Source organism: Limulus polyphemus, unplaced genomic scaffold, assembly GCF_000517525.1.
Source record: "Limulus polyphemus unplaced genomic scaffold, Limulus_polyphemus-2.1.2 Scaffold1795, whole genome shotgun sequence".
Taxonomy (NCBI): Eukaryota; Metazoa; Arthropoda; class Merostomata; order Xiphosura; family Limulidae; genus Limulus; species Limulus polyphemus.
Window position 1 is genome coordinate 133447 of NW_013667405.1, and position 14710 is coordinate 148156.

A 14710-nucleotide genomic window follows, 5' to 3' on the forward strand; every position below is an offset into this window, starting at 1 on the left:
CCGTAAAGAAGCCAAATAAAGAATAATAATAACTACCTAAATAAATAACTGAAATAAAAAAGGCAAATATACACATATATCCATAAGTTACTTAGGAAACTGGAGACTCTAGTCCACTGAAGCCATAACAGCAGATCCTCCAACACAGTGGTCAATTTATTATGACCTTCGGCGTTCTGGTGGATAATCTTGTAAAGCCCTTGAAAGGGACTTACAAGTATGTTACAGCTTACCCCAATACACATCTTGCTGGCTGCTTTCTCCTGGCAAAGGTACTTTAGAGACAGTATCTGCTGAAGCGTGTGATGCTGTTTCACTCAAATGTAGGATAGCTCCAGTTTTTCTGGCCGTTAAGGCTGGGTCCTGGACTATTTTGCTGAAAGCAGAACAGCAATCGATGTTAACATTCCAATGTTGATGTCTTGTGTCATCAGGCTGTTCTACTGATGGTTGAATGTTGGGTTGATATAGATTGAGTCTGTGGGGTTGTAGACGTTGGTAGTCTTTCTTAGTACTTGGAAGATCTCTTCTGGTAAGATTTTCTTGGGCTGAGGTATATGGTGTTTCCATCAGAGGTTTACACACGGTAAATGTTAATGGAGTTTCTTGACAGAACAACCCTCACTGGAAGACACAATGATCTCTCCTGAGCTTTCGGGTGTCTTTAGTGGTTCTGGCTTGGCTGGTGTCCTTTGGTGTTGTCCTCACTGGCTGGTCAGTGGGAAGGCTGGATTTTCACATCTACTCACCTACTGAAGATGGTGTGATAGGGAAAAGACCTTCTCCTGATTGCTTGATGGTCATCAGCTGGTTAGCATTTGGTTGAAGCATCTCTAGGGACTCCACGACTAGTCCATTGGAGGCATTAGACAGATCTCCTAGGTCAAATGAAACGCCCAGAAACACATCTTTATCTATGGGCTCTGCTAAGATGATATCGTACTACATAAAGAACACCTACACAAAAATGTAGAAAATTTTACCTGAATATCTGATTATAGATATATTTCAAACTAATTATTTAAGGGTGTAGTTCACTATTATTTTCTTCATTACACACCTACTTAGTAATTGGTTGTCAGATTTTACATTTTCTCTGATAACCATATACAAGCAATGCTCATCCAAAGTATTTTGCAATGTTTTCTTCTAAGACAATTCCATAAGTTAAAAATGGTAAGATACTAGTGGATTTTTCAATGCATTGGCCTCTCTTATAAACAAATGTTATTGTAATAAATCTTAATGTTTGTTTTTTATCGGCCATAAAGATTAGATTGTAATAGTTCTTGAGAATAATTTGCAAAGGGTCTTAAGGATAAGATTCTAATGAGTCATAAGAACGAGATTGTAATGACTGTTAATAATGAGATAGTAAAATATCTTAAGTGTCATACTGTAATGTATTTTGAAGAACATACTGTAATATGTGTAAAGGATCAGTTCACAGTAGTTGAAAGTTTAGTATTTCTAATACTAAATCTTTCCAATAACATATATATCAAGGGCAGATTAGTTCTCTGGCCTATAGGACCTGTGCCCAGGGGCTTCAGCGAACTAAAGGGCCCCCAGTAAAACCCATTGTAACTCAGAATAATTGCATAGAATTTCTGGATCAAAATATCAATATTTACAATTACTATATAAATGAGTTTCTCCAAAAATTAGAACTAGAAGGAATGCTTTTAACTCTATTTGGAATGGAGGGATGTCATTTAATGCTGATTATTATCAAACAATTTCTTACGAAACACAGATACACACAACCTGTGTAGTTGTAATTATTCATATTGCTCCTAAAGCAAACAATTATTTTTTTAAAGGTTTTGTATGTGACAAAATTAAGTAATTCCATTTAAGCTTATCATATTGCGATATGACTTATTATATTATTAGTGCAGTGTGAAAACACTGTATGGGTTATTTCTTCACACATTGTATTACAAGTTAGTGATTTATTGGGTGGGGAGTGCCAGAGTTCCAAGAATTCTTAGTCTACATCTGATTTATACAAATGTTACTGTCCTGGTACATTTGTACATTTTGTTGTCATGCATTTATTGGTTAAGCCATTTATATTATATAACTGGTACGCAAAATACCAGTATTGAAGTACATTTCTTGTGATCTGAGTAAAAAAAAAAACATGTCACAGGATGAGCAGCTTCTTCATGACATCCAGCTTTCGGCTCAGATCGATACATGAAACACTTGTGTGCAGAGCAGTACTAAATAAACACAGCACGTAGAAATATCAAGAATCTAGGATTTACCTTCGTATGTTTGCTGTAGTTATATTAGTGAGGTACAAACAAATTATACATAAATAACAGGAATTAAAGTCCTGGTAGGGAAGCTGGTACATCACCTTGGTGTTTTACATTAACACTTTGACAGCTGTTGACTCTAATAGCGGAGGTTAACATGGACATCTCGGTGACACTATTTATCAGTTATAAGATTTTAGGATACATATAATTACAATCTGTCTTTGCCCATTATCCCTACTTACCTTGAGACAAGAAAGATTGGGTAGTGTGGCTTTTCAGCCAGAGCAAAAAATTACTTAAAGTAGTTTTAATAATTAATTGGTTTGTACAATTATCTGAATAAAACCAGTTCAAAATTAAAGATTTATTGCCTTTACCTTCACTTTATTTTAACTCTATAAAATATTGTGTTGAATTAAATAACTTTTACAAGAAGTCTTTGTTTTTTAACATAATATTCCTTATTAATGATATATTCACTTATTCACAAACTAAATTCCTGTGATATTTACTGACTTACTGTCTTGACAAGCTGTATTCAATTTAATTATAAAGCTAACACTAAAACACGATTGTCAGAGACATAAGTATTTTAACCATCTTATACAAGAGTCTTTAAACAATCAACTTTTCAGAGAAAAACTAAAATTAAACAAAGAAAATTGTTCGATCTCTAGGAATTTTGACATTACTTATTCTAGAATAATTTTGAAAGAATCATTTTTAGCGCATTAAATATGCATTAAAGTACTTTTCATTGCAGCATGCATGCTGAAAAAAAATGTAGGATAAAGTTTTATACGATACAATGTATACAAGTCATTATTGTTAAACATTTTATTATTTAGGAATCATCGGGCTGTTAGTTGGGGTTATAGCTACGACTGTGGATATCATGTTTCCTAATACATTTTCAACTATATTGGAGGCTGAATATGATGGCAACTACCGTTACTTAATTGAAGAGCGTGTAAGAATAAAGAGGACACAAAGACGCAAAACTAAAAGTGAGAAGAATAAAGAACCTCTACCCGAAGAAACTTCTACTGACCCTGGGTGTAGCAACGAAGGCATTGAAAACACTGCTTTTGAGGATGATGACAGCAGTGACAGTCCAATGGAAAATGGAGAGAAGGCCATTAGTCTTAACCAATTTGGTAAATATATGCAGCAAAAGAAAAGAGGGACAATTTTGGCTATTACCCGGTAAGTGGCACTTTATACTTTTACCTAGAATTTGGTAATAAGCTGCAGACAAGAGTCTTATATTGTATGTTTTAATACTAATAGGATTAGAATAATAAATTATCTTGACTAATTAACACTACTGATAAAATTAAAGGATAAATTGCAGTATTTTAAATTACCTAATTCACAGAAAAGAAGAAAAATATGCTATAAACGTTTAAAACATTGTAAATTGAATATGGTTTGTGTTCTTTTCCTTTATTGAAATTTATCTTAGTCGGATACAGTGTACTGATACTGTTAGACGGTTTTACCAAACACAAAAGTACAATAAATCATGAAAAAAGTCCTAAAAATAAATCAAACTACATAGTATACTCTGTTATTGTATATTATGCCATTAAAAACAGAAAATATATATAAGTGATGATAAATGCATAGAATTTACTAACTCATTATTAAGCAAGTGTGGTATTTTCAGGTACTCTGATTTCTAAAGGTATTCTGGTAGGACCCACAAAATAACAAGCAATTTACTAGTAGATTTTATGCAAAATTAAATGGCATTCCCCTACTTTTAACTGAGTTGTGAGTAAAGAAAGAGACTGGACACAAAAGAAGCTGAGTGAAATAATCTTTATTCGAAACACACAAAGCAATTGAAATAAAAATATTTACTTCATATGGTGCCTTTACTAAAGAAAGTTCTCAAAAGGTCTTGGTAGAAATCTATAACAAAACTGTACTTCTATCTGTTCCACACTGAGAAAACATAGCATAGTATACAAAAGACACTGATACTATTCTTCTCAGTGTTCATATAATACCATATGACACTAGTGGTCATTTCCATCACAGAACAAGCCAGGTTGTATCCTTGCGGTATCACCTGACCTGCCAGTGGTAAATACTACTGTCCACTTCTATATTGTAAGCTTAAACTTGCAGAACTCTTTGCCACGAGAAAGTTCATGTGCTGCTACAAATGAATAATGTTCCATAACAGTGAGTAATTAGGGTAAGAGAAACTTAGCTTATTTTATGACTGATATTATGTGTTGCAGTTACATGTATGTATGCTTTGTGAAAATTCTAAATTTTATGTTAAAAACAATGGTAGTAGAAAAGAAGTGGTATACCTGCACAACACACCTTTTCTCTCCGTTTATCTTCAAGATTCCCCAGTCATCCCTAATTTAAAAATGAATTACATAACTTTGTACATTGGCAAAAAAAAAAAAAAAAATTGCTTACCCTCTCCACTTGAAACTGGCCTGGCATGGCCTAGTAGTTAGGGCACTCGACTCGTATTCTGAAGGTTGCGGGTTCGGTTTCCCATCACCAAATATGCTCGCCCTTTCAGCCGTGGGGGCGTTATAATGTGACAGTTAATCCCACCATTCTTAGTAAAAAAGTAGCTAAAGAGTTGGCGGTGAATGATGTTGACTAGCTTCCTTCCCCCTAGTCTATCACTGTTAAATTAGAGATGGCTAGTACATATAGTTCTCGTGTAGCTTTGCACGAAATTCAAATCTAATCTAATATTTAACTTCGCTAGAAAACACTTAGTAACATAGAAAAGTAAAACAATATAAAACTTTACAATATACATTCCCAAATCACAAAAATTGCAAAGTCAAAACTAAGCATTGTATGTTGACAAAGCCCTTTGATATGTAGAAAACAACGAACTCTCTGTAAACAGTGAAGCATAATAAATTACATACAAAACACAACATTAATACCATTCAAAAACTAGTAAAAATGAAAATATGTCACAATCAAAGTACAAAACGTTTTGGCATTACATACTGAAAGCAAGACACACTAAGTAAAAAAAATACAAAATTGACCTTTAATCGTTCAGTACGAATGAAAAGAAAAAAGCCAAAGCATATTAATATAAATCCTTTTATATTACATTAAAATTAGTTCGGAGAGTGATCCTTTTAAAAGCAAATATATTAAAACCATAGAATACACCTTTTATATAAAAATCAGAATCAAAAATGAAAAATACAAAATAGACCATTTTTACTTAGTAGTGAAACAAGATAAAACTGTTAATAACAAATCAAAATAAAAGAAAACAACTTTTTGATATAAAACATTGTATGAAATAAAACACAAAAAGTAGCTCTTAAAATATATAAAAAAAAATCCTTACAATACAGAAAGGAATTTTCTAAAGGATAAAATACTTTACAGCAAGGGTGACACAGATTAATCTCCAAAGGAAGGAAACTACATACGGTACTAAAGTATTCATAGACTGATGAACACAAATCAGAATAAATATAATGAAATGCTTAACTGTACTACTATTGGAGGTATCAATACCTACATGGATTATCTAGCAGTTCAAGACCAGAACTCCCACTTTTATTTGAGTCTAAAGAGTAGGTCTGCTAGTGTGGTGGTTTACCTCTTGCTGACAGAAGTGTTTTTTGCATCATTGCCCATGTAACCTATATGGGCTTCCTCTGCTAGCTATGTCTCCAGCTACACGGTTCCATAACGTGTCGCCATTTATAAGCTGTTAAGTGAAACATGTTTTCTCATCACAATGAAATAAATAATCACCAGCAGAATACAGTTGAACTAAGACTTTCAGCCAGTGATTTCTTTTCAGCTAGGATTAATATTCGTGTTATCGCTATAGTGTATATCAATATACACTCAGAACAACCTATTCCAAATACAATATTCCATAGTAAAACACATTTACTATACTAAATAACCCAAAATAACAACAGATATTGTATCGCCGTTTGTGAGTCGATACACTTGCTTTAGTTAGTAACACAGAAAAATAAATACAAGCTAATAAAGTGAAACTAAGAACACCCACCTCACATCAATAACAACCTGATTCATATGCTGTGCTGAGAAAGAAAATAACACCCTCACTGCAAAGGCAGGAGTTTATACCCACACCTAAATGTACTGGGAGGTTTTAGTGAATATCGTGTGATCTTTTCTGTAGATCTTCTATGACATGGCTAGATAAGGTGAGTGATTGTCGCAACGATTCAGATCAGATGACATTTAACCTCAGAAAATTGTTTAGTAGCTCAATAAGTAAGTGTTGAAATGCCCTATCAGCTGAGTTTTAGGACTTCTACCAAACGTCCTCCTCCGTTAAAACTGTTGACGTTCTAGACATTACATCTACTGAAACCAGTCATCCTAATTTTATTGTAAACGAGCTGCTATTACCTGATATTCTATAGATATCGTTTGTTTCACAGCTCAGTATGTGAGAGTCACAATTCACTTTTGGTCTCAATAGTTTTACACTGAACAACCCACCCTAATTTTGTAATAATTAAACGGGAATCACACAACATAGTGCATTTATTTCATAGTGAAACACCACTTCAGAGCTCGGTTATAAGCTGAGAGATAAGGTGAAGTGCATGCCCTCGCCACTTTATTCAACTCAGCGAATAGCTGAGTGTCGCAGTTAACTCCTTAATCCATGCAAGTTTCATTAGATGAACTAAATAAGGTTAACCATTCCTCTGTCAATACATCAAAAATAGACTGTGCTGAAGTAACGATCAATGGATATGGATCAGCATCATATCACTTAGTGAAGTAATCAATAACAACCAGTGCAAACGGATTACCCTCTTTCAGTTTCCAAAGAGGACCTGCAATATCCAGGGACATTCTCTGTAAATAATAATCAGTTAATATCTACTGAAATTATCTTGTTTAGACCAGTTTCTCCTCTGTCCAGCACCACTGTACAATATTTATACCACTGCTTAATATCTTGATGTGATTGCAGCCAGTAGAACCATTGTTGCATCTTAGTTAAAATGTATGTAAAACCTTGGTAACCTCAAGTCTTTGTGTCATGCAAAGTTTGAATATTTTCTTAATTCAGGGCTCTGTGGAGGTCAACCTTAACCTTGTAGCATGACAAGGAGCACTTATGCTAAATAAGGGTCCTTCAATTGCCCTTTCTAGAGCTCCTGAAGCATTAATCATAGTTTTTAACCACCAGTAGAATTTCCTACCGTGCCACTATTGCAGAAACGGATTTTACTCCTACTCAATGTTTGGAGTCAGCAGATTCAACTAATAGGTTTCACTGTGTGGTAAGATAATCCACTGGCATTCCATGTGGCCAGATTAGACAATGCCATATAACAAAGTCACACTCCTTCAATGTTATGGTCCATTGTGAAATAACCTCTTTCAAATCTTTAAAGTTCATAAGCTACTTCAGTGATGCATGATTTGCCCAAATGATGAAATTTCTACTATACTGGTAGTGTTTGATATAGGCCACAACTACAAACAGTTCTTTCTTTGTTATGTAGTATCCATATTCAGAGCAATGAGTATATGATATTCCCACTACTATTCCATTATCAATATCCGACAAGATCTTACAGTCCTGTTGTAGATACGTCAGCACTGGAGATTCAACTAAAGCATGTTTTAGGTAATTGAATTCTTACTCATACTCCTTAGCCCATCTGAAATGCACATTGGCATTAGTGAGAGCATTCAACAATATTGAAGAAACTGATCACAAGATGTCAGTAATATGACGCACAACCACCAAAGCTGTGGAATTTTCGTTTTATCACCAGTTAAAGCCAGTATTCACCACAGCAATCTTCATGGGATTACTAGAGATCTCAGCTCTACCCACAATATGACTAAGAAATTCAAGCTCCATGTACATGAGTTCACACTTCCCTATTTTCATATTAAAGCCTGCCTTTCTTATCTGCTGAAGTACCATATACACGAATTTTCAGCAGCAGACAAAAACATGTGGTTAAATGCGAAAACATCATCAACATAGATCAGGAATCTCTCACATTACAGCCCCTTAAGTGTAGGCTATGTTAGCCTTTCAAAAGTAGTGAGCAGATTACCCAGGCCAAGTGCCATGATGTAAACTTATACAAACCAACTTCTCTCATCATTTGATTTTCCAGTGTCCTGATGCCAGGTTAAAAATATTAAAGATGCATCCAGACAATAATTTGTATGTAATTTGTATGTTACCTATTTAACCCACTTCAAATCAACGCAAAAACTTAACACACCTTCCTTCTTCCTCATGATCACAACTGGAGATGACCATACACTCTCTGAAGGCTTTATGATTTCATCCTTTAAAATCTTATGTGTTTCAGCACTGGCTATATCCCTTGTGCTTTAGAGAAGTTGTTTAATTGGACATGAAGCATCCATATTTATGTTATTGTGAGTTACTTTAGACCCAATATGTTATATGGTCCTGTGGATATATCAATTGTTCAACAAATAAGTCACTATGCTTCTGTCACTGCTTTGAATCAAGATTTCTCTCAAAATTCTCAACTAGCAGCTTCAGATGTGTCAGGTACAAAACAAAAGCATCACTGCTAGTTTCAGTTACCCACACTTTGCTCACTGTACTGATGCCCATTCTAGCAGGCAACTGGATAACTAGATGCTCATAATGGCAGAACAGTAGATTAGTATTTTTTAGCTAATGCTGCCTTCTTTCTGGACAGAAAGCAGTGCATTTCATCTGCTGGCTTCATCACCGCGTTACATGGTACCAATCTGTAATAAACCAAAAACATCACATGTGTAAATAGAGGTACTGTGACTCCTTTCAGAACATACACTGATGTATTCCAATGTTTCTAGGATTCTGATCTGGCTGGCATCAGTTGACTTTCCTATATTTTGGCAGCAAATCAATTCTTAGGAGTTTAATACCAGGATCAAGGTTTTAAATGTGTCTACTTTTTGTCCTGTGGTTGATATTAGAAACCATGCCTCTTTTATCATTATTCACCAGAACAAAGTCAATTTTCATCTGGTTGTCTGATACATGGCAAGACCAGCCAGTGTCCTGGTAGCTCCTGTACCTTCCTGTAACTCTATCTCTCACTCCTGTACCTTTACAAGCACATACAAAACATCACCAAGCCCTTAAAGAACTGGAATGACTACCAATCTTCGTTAATTGCACTTCCTCAAATCAGAAGCCAGACCTAGTTTGAACTTTATAAGTTTTCCATAGCTGAAGTACCAGCAGCTACAGCTCACTGTTAATTCTCCAGCATTTGCTGCACAGTTGGTTAAAACTTGCCTACCTTGCTACAAAGCAAGGTATGGGTATGTTGTAAACCACTTATGACTCAACTTTGTTATGACCATGCTATACTTGAACTTTGAACTTTCATTTCTTTTCAACCTTATGGAGTTTGTATTATTTTTATCAGGAAGTGACTCAACAATATACATATAACATTGCTGTTTATCACTATAATTTACAACATAAATTTAGAACTAGGTTTTATTCACTACTGGCAGCATAGCATTTCTTCCTTCGCCACTTTCCGGATTTATTTGAGCTTTATTACTCCTAGTAATTTTTCTGTTCAACTCCTGTCTATTATATGTTTGTTTGTTTTTTCCAAACCACGTCAATAGGTTCCTTTCTCTCCGAACTTGCACATCTGTTTTCCATAATTAGGATTATAATACCCATAGTCATAGCAGGTTTTTAAGCTCCACAGTAACTAAACAAGAAAGGTGGCCTATCCCTCAATAACTCTCTAATCACTTAGCACTTTAATCCTCTCATCCATTACAGATTGAACAAACGTTGGACACTTTCTCAACTCTTTCAACCTCAACCTATGTTCCTCACATCTGAATTCATAATAGGTAGTTCGCTCTGAAACTAACCACACTCAAATCAGATGATTTAGTACACTATCAGAGTGATTTATGTACAGCATTGGAAATAGATAAGACAAAAATTTAATGAGAAGGTCAGAGGACCCCCTGGCTACTAACTTGGAACCAGTGTGGTTGTATCACAGCCATGAGATTTATTACCTGCAGGTTTGCCCCCAGCATAGCTCTATATGATGCAGTCACTTTTGAATGGTGACATGTTTAAGGCACATCCACTGCAGCTGCTACTGTGGGATTCTTCTTTTTCAATTTGTTTGTTTGAAGTTCCAACTTCAAACCTTGTCACTACAGAAACTGCCCCCATTAAGGTGAGAAGAGCTCTCACATCCAAGTGATGCCTTATTGTCTCTCTAAATAGCCTATCAACAAATTTACATATGAGGATATCCTTGCCATTTGCCATGCAAATGACATAGATTGTCTCTGCCTTAAATAACACTATTATGACCAACATCAACTGGATATGCTCTAAACTTTGGGGTATGGTGTGGTGAACATGCTTAGGAATCCCTACACTCAAACAAGCATTAGGTCACTGCCTTCTAGTGGAAGAAAGGTGAATTACCTTAAGTAGCTCATCTTTTAGCTCTACATGATCCTAGGATCCTCCATGACCCATGATCATTCTGGCATTGAGAGGGTCATGGCTACTCCATAGTATCTTCTTCATTAATCAGTGACTGCTGTCTCACCTACTGGCAAAACAGCTCAGGCTTTTGGACATTGCTAAGCAGGAGCTTTACTAGTCACTTTGGCTGTTCTTGGGTGGCTAGTTGAATAGACTAGAATTGATTTGCACTGGTCAAATAATTCCTGGGAGTCCTGTAAAGACCAACACATTTAACTTCAGTTTCAACAGACCATGCACAACTGTCATGGCAATCAGTCATCAATGCCTACTATGCACTGAGATAGACCCCCCAAAGAAGAATTTGATCAGCCATTATGGGTGCACCAGATTCCAGTAGTTCACCTTCTAGAGTGTGCATTTGTAATAAGAATAATGTCATAAACCTTTACAGCATTGTGAAAGTCCACTTACCAGACTGTTCTATCAAAGAATCGCCTCCCAAGAGAAACTAACTCCTTGTCACAAGTACTTTGACTTATGGAAAATGTCATTTTCTCAAATTTGATGTTTCAAATCAGAATTAAAAGTAAGACAAATGCAGTTATCAACATAAACCTCTGCATAAACAAACTATCAAACTATTATCTCTCCTACCTACTCTGTGAGATTTACAGGTACATTGATTTTCCCAAAAAGTATTTGGTTAGGACCTGTAGAATAATAGGAGTTCAATCAGGAAGGGTTATGCAAAGTTGAATTGTATTTCCCGACAGTGTCATGAATAAAGAAAGAGAGTGGACATTAAGAAAAACAATTGAAAAGAATCTTTATTCCAAAACCTACAAAATTATCAAATTAAAAGTGTTTGTTTAAGGTGGTGCCCATACTGGAGAGAGAGAACTCTCTGGAAGTTGATGAAAACCTGTGATGAATCTATATCTGTATCTGCCCCAGACTGAGATCAAACAGCTTTATGTACACGAAATAATAGTTCAGTTCTACTATTCTCAGGACACGTGCACTACCCTCGTGACTGTGATCATTCCTAACACAACCAAAGGTTTTTGTTTTGTTTGCTGAATTTCCCACAAAGTTATTTGAGAGTGTGCTAGCCATTCATAATTATGAAATGACAAACTATAGAAAAGGCAGCTAATTTATATTATCCACTTCCAACTCTTCGGCTACTTTTTTACCAATGAAAAGTGGGATTGATCATCTTATTATAGTGCCCCCACAGTTAAAAGGTCGAGCATGTTTGAGGACAGTTTAAATCCCACAACACACAGTTTGCAAGTTGCACCAAGCTATGGCAGGTTCACAAAACAAGTGAAGTTATATCTTCGAGGCATCAACAGAACTGCTAGTTGAAATTCCCACTGTCCAATTCTACATGGTAAGTTCAAATCAACAGAAATCTTCCCTATAAGAAAGTGCATGTTATTACACAAATGAATGATCCAAAACAATAAGTAGCTAGAGTGAAAGGAGCTTAACGACTTTTATGATTAACATATGAAAATTTTGAAACATTTTATGCTAAAAAAGGGGACAGAAAACATTAAACATGCCTGCAACTGCATAATGTAATGATAGCAAAGCATTGTTAGCAAAAATAAAATAAAATATGCCTGCGTACCACACAATGTAATGATAGCATAGCATTGTTAGCAAAAAAATGCATGCAAAGCTCTTTATGACATATCAGCTTTGAAAAACATTTTTTATTCTTATGTTTAGTGTCTGTTGTGTAAAAATGTAATCACAAAGTTTGGAAATAACATTGTCAAAACATTAAACTACTATCAAGTACATTCCTTTACTTTTTTTTTACTTTTGTAACATTTGTAAGAGTAAAAGATCCTAAATCTAAACCCAATTCCCTGTTTCAACACAACAAGACGAACCATGTTTCTACTGAACAAGTGCGTGAATTTTTATAATAACCCATTCAGCTGTAACAGCCTTAATTTCAAATTAATGTAATCCCTTCCAACCAAGGAGACAGATAAATAACAACTCAGTCTATTGGTGTCTACATATTTCTTTTTGTTACTGAATGTTTGTTCTTGTCACAGAAAAACTGTATGGCGACCAATAAAATCTAATAATCACATTTGGTTATGACAACAACCTTGTATTGCACTGAAGTCATTTTATTATCTCTTTCATTGTTTAAACAAAAAAGCTACGCAATGGGGTGTCTGTGTTTTGCCCATAATCGATATCAAAACACTGGGGGCAGGGTCGCATTGAAGTAAGTTATTTTGTTATTTATCCTTCAACAAGAGGATAACCTCGTACAGAAGCTCCATAAAGCCCCACAAAGAACTTCCATAAAATGATTACATTGAAATGTAGACAAGAACTTGCTGAAGATTCTGACAGAAATATTCCCTTTAAAAAATCAATAACTTATTTACTTTAAAGTTAGGCTAGAAGAAGGAATATGAAGGATTATAATCTAGTAAATATTTTTTTTTGTTTTCAGAAAAGTAAGTGTTCTTTCAAACAAGGTGAATGTTGAACAAGAAGAAAACGTTACAGCTGGAGGAAGCTATAACAACATAATTATCTTTTATGCTGAAGCTATAGTTGTTCTCTAGTTTTATGATCGGTCGAAGGTAAAAAAATCAAATGTATCACTTGTTTTAGTCATGCTCAGAACATTAGTTTTAAATAATCCAGTTGAGAAAAACAGACAAGTATTACTACAAACAAATGTGTTTTCTTCAGATCTTAAACGTTCACTGTAGAAAACTCAGCAACTGATGGTGGGTCTACGAAAATGAAAAAAAAAACAACTTTTCAACTACTACAAAACCACTGAAAGAGCCTGCCGAAACCAGTCTCGTCGCGTGTCATAAACAGTCAAGCAGAAAAGTGAATACAGTGGTTCTTTTGTGTAGTGAGCAAATTGTATGCGCATATGTAAATGACTTATCTATAAATATTCTTTTCGAGTTAGCCGTGGAGACACGAATTCTTCTTCCTTTCAAACTAAAATCAAGTGGTTTTAGTGCCCGGGTCATTCATTCATATGGCAAAGAAGTCCATAGGTGCGTTCCAAATTACTATAGAAAAGGGTGTTCTAATGAGTCAAACTTGGATGTAAAATACCGTAGAAATCTATAAAAAGGGGACGGGTAAATCTTCACCTTTACTTGACACTGTTTCACCTTTGCCCTGAAAATAGGAGTTGCCTTGGAGATATCTGCCAAGTTCGTAATGCATACACAATATTATTTTTGAATTAAAAAGTTTCCCAAGAAGAAATTTCCAATATATCCATTGTGGTGCAGATGTTGCAAAGGGCAATCTTACTGAAGCTGGTATAATTTCAAATTTTTCTTTTGTTTTTAGGCTAGATATATCATAAATAATAAACATTACATTAATACTATTAACACCATTCTTGTTCTTATTTCAGTTTTATTAGTTATGAAATTTACAATGTTAGAAATACTGTTTGTAAATGGCAGTAAATAAATTATGCTTAAATCAGTATAATTAACCTTGAAGTAAATGTATTGTTATCCACAAAATATATGTGTGTGTGTAGATTTGGAGATTTAATGTACTTAACTCCCTACTAGTGTTGAATGATTATCTTTTTTACAATTCGATTCAATTATCGATTAGGTATTTCTAAATAATCCCGATTACGATTACTATGATCAATTATTCTAACGAGTTTATTTTTAGAAGAAAAAACGTAGGGAAAAGAAACAGAGACAACGAAAAATAATACAAAAATAATAAATGACGTGGCGATGTCCATTAATTTAATAAATAATAGAAGACATCATACAAGAAATAGGAGTTTATAACCCCCCCCCCCCCCAGTGGTACAGTGGTATGAATGCAGACTTACTACGCTATAAACCGTATTTCGATACCCGTGGTGGCCAGAGCATAGATAGCCCATTGTGTAGTTTTGTGCTTAACAACA

The 14710-nt window shown here is 34.8% G+C and overlaps 1 protein-coding gene across 1 annotated transcript in view; it reads left to right on the forward strand.

Moving 5' to 3' along the window:
* The window catches only part of LOC106464965 (dual oxidase maturation factor 1-like), a 26009-nt gene extending 12065 nt beyond the window's left edge, over nt 1-13944 (forward strand). The window contains exons 4-5 of the mRNA XM_022392773.1: nt 3119-3476; nt 13250-13944. Coding sequence (XP_022248481.1) covers nt 3119-3476; nt 13250-13364 — 473 coding nt within the window. The 3' untranslated portion in view covers nt 13365-13944. The remainder of the gene's footprint in view (nt 1-3118; nt 3477-13249) is intronic.
* Nucleotides 13945-14710: the final 766 nt, after the last annotated feature.